This window comes from Neltuma alba, unplaced genomic scaffold (genome assembly GCF_004799145.2).
Source record: "Neltuma alba isolate B1F8T4 unplaced genomic scaffold, ASM479914v2 tig00005806_pilon, whole genome shotgun sequence".
In the NCBI taxonomy this organism is placed as follows: Eukaryota; Viridiplantae; Streptophyta; class Magnoliopsida; order Fabales; family Fabaceae; genus Neltuma; species Neltuma alba.
Genome location: NW_021634238.1, coordinates 1267 through 8040, shown reverse-complemented (window position 1 = coordinate 8040; position 6774 = coordinate 1267). Strand labels below are relative to the sequence as shown.

Genomic DNA, 6774 nt, shown 5'->3' with positions numbered 1-6774 from the left:
GTAAAGCTAACCAGGGAAAAAAGGGGAAAAAAAGTGGCCTGCCCTCATTCACAAAATGAGCTAGCAACATTCGATAAATTTGAAGTACAGGTAGTAGCACGAGACCTACGAGTTGAGTTGATCCGTAACTGGTTAAAACCATATAAATCGAGTTGAGAAAACTTGTTTGAAAACGGGCTAAGCTGGTTTAATAGATTAACTACGAATCCACCACCAATTATTTATTTTTTTTAATTTTTTTAATATACAATATTTGAAAAAATATAACGAGATTTTATTAAAACCATCAAATAAATTACAGGTAATTTGTTACATTTTTTAGATAGAATATAACCATAATTATAATAATTAAAAAAATTATTTCAAAAAATAAATGCAAGTCATCCTACGCACAACAAGTTGCAAACCTATCGGTGCAAGTTAAAAAAAACTCGTTTACTAGCAATCTAACTCTAATGGCAAGTTGGCAAGTTAGACTCTCGAATTCAATTCAACCAATTGAAGCCCAAAGTTACCAACAACATCCGCAAGAGTATAACAAACATAAATGAGTTCCACCCTACATTTATCCCACGAGTCAACCACATATTAAAACTTCCATTTACTCATAACAGTCCAAACCTTTTCTTTTTTTTTAAATACACAAGGGCCATGCTAATAACCATCCAAAATCGTTCAAATTTCACAAGTTTCATCATTCTTCCAAAACATAGTTTAATCCAAATATCATAAGTTTAGCAAAAGGTCCTTGTGTCACGGAGTAGCAAGAAGTAGATTCTTAAACATGCAATCACGAGACCATCACAAAAAGTACACAGCCCTTTCAAAATGCATATGTCAAATAACCAGAACCATACAAGATAAATTCATATCGAATGTGATGTGAATCGCCTAACCCAGCCAAAACTCCTATACCAAAGTAGCTCTCCTAAGCTCCCCTTTATGGGTCTGGTACGTCAAAGCAACAAGAGCATTTTTTCTCGGATCTATGCCTGAGCAACAAAAGCAATTCCATCAGTTTATAATAGATGGTGCTGTAGATTATTTTCTCGGATTCATGCATGTGAAAAAGATCTCTTTTAGCTATTAGTGCTTCATTCAAAAACAAAAACTAGAGAAAATTACCCGAAATAATTGATTATAGCATGGCAAAAGGAGCAATGAGATTGTTTTAAAAGCTTTTGACGCATCATTAAATTTGATATCCTTAAAGGGCACAAGCCATTATCACAGTTGATTTCCCACAACTTAATTCTTTGAATGCTACTGTTTGATAAATTGCTACAATCCTACATTGGTGTCATTCAAGCCAATACAAATACCTTGGTTGAGTTTCTATTATTACTTCTATGATTAATATATCCTTTCTTAAGACTAGGTCTATAAAAATTTACCGTTAACAAAGTTTCAATATGTGTTCAAATTAATTTGGGAGTTTTCCAGCCAGATACAATACTTTGAAATCAATTTAGCAGCAGAAGGTGTGCCAACGACCAGACCTCTTTGGAAAACAGGATGGACCAGGATTTGGCCGTGGCTTTTTAGCAGCTGCGTAAGCCCTTGCTTCCACTGCAATAATAACATGCCAGAAAATTAAGGAAACTGACTAAACAAATTAACCAACCAAAATACAGAAGAAGAGGAAGGATAATAGAATACAATGCCACAAAAGGTTCATCCATTTTAGAACCAGATAAACCATATAATCTTGCTTAAAATGAATGGCTAATGGTGGGGAAGGAAAAATAATAAGAAACACGATGTTATTAGAGAAGTAAAGTAAGATAAAAGCACTGGTACATCAAGCACCCACAAACTTTAAGTGATTTATATTGATTTTGCAACCTTGGCATTATTATACACTGAATATAAATACCATTATTTAGAGAATGATCTCCAGGGTTGCGTTTCTCAGCTACAACATCGTCGCTTCCACAACCTGAATCAATAGATCAAATGTCAGGCCAAGCAGGAATCATACACATAAAGGAGAGACAGATCATATATTATCCATTAAATATAAATAATATGATCCCTCTAAGAATAATCTCAACACTTTTGCTCCTTCAGTTGAACATCAGGACCTTCAGCAGAAGTCAATTTATTAGTATTATATCCTAGAGAAAAATTTTTCAAAAGCAAATAAACAATAGAACTAGTGCATCTTTAAAAAGCCCTACACGACATATTTTTAATAGAATTAAGATCACCAAAATGAGTTTCACTTATACATTCACCGCAGTTGAAGACCCACACAGGCTTCGCATAAGCAGCTTCAAGAATAGCTTCTTCAATCTTCTTCAATGTATTAAATCCCTTAATAAGCTTCCCAAAAACCATATGAAACCTTCATAAGACTCCACACAACAGGATTAGCAAATTATGTATTTCATACAAATGCAGTGTTTGCATGCCAAGCAATTGATATCCACACCCCACATGCTCATGAGAAGGAAAAGAAGGACACTGCTAAACACCCCAAGTAAACATACAAACCTGTCAAGACTGTCATCAGGTTGTAATGTGATCACAAATTGTGAGCCAAGGCCAAAACGATCAGTAATTGCCATGGACAGAAGTCCTCGCTCACAGTGTTGAAGCTGAGTGCTCTCAGCTGAAATATATCACAAGAACAATGAAAATGTGCTGTTTATCAAAATAGACAGATATTTTGAGCTATGTCTGTAAGCAAACAAAACATTTTGAATTATTGCATTCTACAAAGTAAGAGCTTCAATGTATGAGTTGCATTCTCACCTGGAAAATCTGCTCCATATATGCTTTCACCACAATCACCTACAAAAAGATTTGAAAAAATGAGACGCAGTGGTCTAAGAGGAGACATTACGAGACACAAGGAAAAAAATGAAAATTATACTCCTCCGGTCCTAATGTTAACCCATTTTATAATATAATTTACATTACAAAATACATCTTACATTTAGAACTGGAGAGCATTAGACAGGTTGAAACTCAGTTAAAATTAATACTGCAATAGGATGCAACCTAAAACTGATGCAAACTCCAGAATTGACATTCCACTTCCAAACATAACAAAAAGAGTGGCAGTCTAATGAATTAAGCTACAAAAAGTGAAGAAAAAGAAAGAAAATAAGGGAAAGACATACTGAATATATAAAAAACCTATTAAATAAATAAAGCAGCATTTAACATGAAAATTAAGGAAAAGTGAAGACTGACAGGATTTAACCTTTAACGTAATAACAAGTGAAGAAAAAGAAGAAAAATAAAGGAAAGACATTTTTTGTGCAATGCATGGAAAAAAGAATCTACTTTTAATTTATTTGTGATGACTCGTGATACTACCAAAAGCATGAAGATGGACAGGACATATTCAAAGACATGAAAATGACTAAACATGTATCAAATTGCAGGCTTGAAAACCTGAAGAACCATGTCATCCAAGTGTCAATGCATCGATAGAAAACATACCACCCGGACCAAAAAAATCACCACCCTGCAAAAGGAAAACAAGCTATCAATAAATCATCAAGATAGTACAAGGCATACAAAACAAGTTTGGACGTTATAAGGCTTATTACTTTACCAAACTCACATTTTTTTATTCCACAAAATCCAATCTGTAAAATCATTTTTATCACTTCTCACAGATGCTAATCCAAATACAAGCTTAAGACTACATCACAAAAGGACTCATGACCATCAACCCAATATCCTACAACATAAACAAAATAGACTTCAAGCACAATGTAGCACAATGTTATGGATAGATCTACACTGCCAAGAGAGGTCTTAGATGTAACAAGAATTAAGAAAAGAAACACACCTTCACAATGGAACGGCATTTCCCACCCTGCAGAAGTTAAACAAGCTATCAATAAATCATCAAGATACCACAAGGCATGCAAAACAAGTTTGGACATTATGAAGCTTATTAGTTGATCAAAATCACCTTTTTAACAAAAATCTATTCTCTAAAATCATTTTTATGACTTCTCCCCAAAAGCTAATCCAAATACAAGCTCAAGACTACATCACATAATAATTGACTTCAACCACAATGTGATGGATAGATCCACAATAGTGATCTTAGATGTAACAAGAGTTGAGAAAAGAAACACACCTTCACAATGAAGCGGCGTTTCCCACTCTGCAGAATGAAAACAAGCTATCAATAAATCATCAAGATACCAAAAGGCATCCAAAACAAGTTAGGACATTATGAAGCTTATTAGTATTATAAGATGAAAAACCTAGCAAGTACAAACTTAAAGACTACATCACAAAAGGATTCATGACGTCAATCCTAAAGCATAAACAAAAATAATTGACTAAAGAAGGGACAATTACTGAGCCACGTTCAACTTCAACCACAATGTGATGGATAGATCAATATTACAAAAAGTGATCTCAATCATAAACAGAGTTAAGAAAAAAACATACCTTCGCAATGGACCAGCCTTTCTGAATGCCATAAAAGAAAGAACCCTCATAGTGCAAGGGCAAACCAACTTTCTTACCCATTCCCTTTTCTCCTGGACATAGATAAAAATTAAATCAGCAATGGTAAACCTATATCATAAACCACATGTCCGCTGGCTTTTTCAATGCGTCAGACTGTAATTATCATATGGGATGGTTTTACTAGGAAATAAAACCATCAAATTATCACCTGTACATAGTGCACGGAAATTTTCTGCAGTGAATGGGGCAAGCTTTTTGAATAGCTGGGAGAACACAAGAATGCATTAGGTAGCAGGTTGATCCTTCTCGGAGTCAAAAATGCAAAATTCAAAAAGAATCATGTATCATGACAGTCATTGTAATTCAAAAGTATTAAAAAGAAAAAGGATACCTCAAAAATCATTCTTCCAGCATCAACCCCACCTATAGAAACATCCATAAAAACTCGGGGATTCTTCTCCATCAATATATTACTTTCATGACTCATAACTCAAGCCAACAACCACTGAAGTCACAAAAGTCAACAAGGAGACAGCAACCAATTATTGATATGTTAACTACTTTTGAAGAAAAAGCCCATGCTGATAATGGCACACATCATATCAAAGCTACAGCAATTGTAACCTTGATAAACAAAAATATTCTGATACACAGTGCCTTCATAAGTGCCTTCATAACAGGAAATTATGGGCCTAAACCATGTCCAACCATTGATGACAACAACCTCCAAAGAAAATCACACCAAAGTTCATTAAAAACTTTGATGGGTTAAAAAAATCATGCCATCCACCAAAAAAAGCCATGTGATCATCAGTGAATCACCATTTTCCACACCAAACCAATTGTGAAGAAAAGTGCTTGACAAAAATCAACTTAGAGGCAGTTAACCATGCCGAACATAAATTCACTGAAAAGATGCAAACATTAAACCCTAGCCATTCATTTCCAGAAGAATCTTAAGCACCTGAGAAGCGAAGATCCAAAAATCGCTAGGTTATGCCTCTGCTAGGGATTGAAGTCTACATAATAGCTATTTAGCAGAAATAAGCAATTGAAATTTGAGGACTACTGTTTTCAAATATCATTTCACACAAGGAAATAGGAAGGACCAAGTACACAAATCAACCAAAGCAACAAAAATAGCAGGACAGATGGAAAGAAGAAGGACCTGTTTGAGAAAATTCCCCGTTCAGTATCCTTAGCATTTAAAACCCCCCATAGAAATGCTTAATACATTCCATTCCATTAACTATAACCAGAGACAAAACTCGAAAGTTTACAAGAAAGGTTTGCGATGAAAGAAATAAATTGATTACTTAAACTAAAACTAGGTTTTCGTCTTCCTCGAAAATTAATTTAATCTTCTTTACATGAAAATGAAATTTCAACGACATCCAAATAAAAGCGAAGTCAGAAGAGTAAAACTTTGCCACAAAAGTCGCAGCAGACAAGATACCTCTTCCGTGTCAGACACTCATGCCATCCTCTAACTAAAGCAAGAAGGATATTAAAATTAAAAATAACACAGAATCAAGTTGGCCTTCCACAAAACAGATAGCAAAAGACCTGGACAGTGGACATAACTCAGAAAAAAACAAAGAGAAAGAATGCACCAAAATCGAAGCCCCCAAGATCAACGATGAACGGACGAAACGTAAAGAGAGAAAACACAATAAAGGGGAGAAAACTTACAGGAAGCGAGTGCCGCGCGTGGGCTGCGTGCGATATCTGGCGGAGGTCGAACGCAAGAGTGAGAGGGATGAGAGCCAACTCCTAAAAAAATGGAGAGGAGGAGAGGGGAGGTTATGAGTTTTAGGCTGTGTTTGGGTGACACCTCAAACTATGGTTTGGAGAATAAATCACCCAAACACCCACCCAAAAACCAAAGCCATGGTTTTGGACCAAAGCCATGGTTTTGGGTCCAAAGCCATGGTTTTGGAAAAAGCAAAAATTTTTTGCTTTTGAGAAAAAAGGGAGAGTGTAAGAGCCTATAGGATATGTATCTTGTTATTTTTTATAAACATATTTAATCTTATATTTTATAAATATATATACATATTAATTAATTATTAATTATATTATCTTATGTATTATTAATTATGTTAATAAAAAATATATTATTAACAATTTTATTCCTTCAAATTAAAATATATCATAAAATCTATTTTTCTGTAATTATCATATTAACTTATGTTTTTTTTTTAGTAATTTGTATATATAAAAAGTGCTTCTGATAACAACTATTCCAAACACTCTCATTTCTCAAAATCACTTTTTCATAAAATCTATTCTTTCCAGAATCTATTCTCCAGAATTACTTTTCCAAAC

At 34.3% G+C, this 6774-nt stretch overlaps 1 protein-coding gene across 2 annotated transcripts; it reads right to left on the bottom strand.

Annotated features, from left to right (window-relative positions):
* Window positions 1-672: 672 nt before the first annotated feature.
* On the bottom strand, window positions 673-6180 carry LOC114748766 (peptidyl-prolyl cis-trans isomerase CYP95-like). Of its 2 annotated transcripts, none has more exons than XM_028937219.1 (13): window positions 6139-6180; window positions 4838-4951; window positions 4655-4709; window positions 4426-4517; window positions 4106-4132; window positions 3809-3835; window positions 3454-3478; window positions 2758-2796; window positions 2497-2614; window positions 2226-2347; window positions 1877-1939; window positions 1500-1569; window positions 673-992 (listed from the first exon to the last, which is right to left on the bottom strand). In XM_028937219.1, exons 2-13 carry the CDS (start codon window positions 4931-4933, stop codon window positions 941-943), a joined length of 786 nt encoding a protein of 261 aa, XP_028793052.1. In that variant the 5' UTR covers window positions 4934-4951; window positions 6139-6180; the 3' UTR covers window positions 673-940. The 2 variants fall into 2 exon arrangements, with proteins under 2 accessions (XP_028793052.1, XP_028793053.1); XM_028937220.1 differs by having other exon boundaries at window positions 758-992; window positions 2232-2347.
* Window positions 6181-6774: the final 594 nt, after the last annotated feature.

What these genes read in the sequence shown, in the direction of transcription:
- LOC114748766 (XM_028937219.1), bottom strand. Translation starts at nt 4,933, where the DNA reads ATGAGTCATGAAAGTAATATATTGATGGAGAAGAATCCCCGAGTTTTT. An exon ending in ATATGGAGCAGATTTTCCAG is followed by an intron (nt 2,615 to 2,757) that starts GTGAGAATGCAA and finishes GATATATTTCAG; the next exon opens with CTGAGAGCACTCAGCTTCAA. An exon ending in CAACTGCGGTGAATGTATAA is followed by an intron (nt 1,940 to 2,225) that starts GTGAAACTCATT and finishes CTATTGATTCAG; the next exon opens with GTTGTGGAAGCGACGATGTT.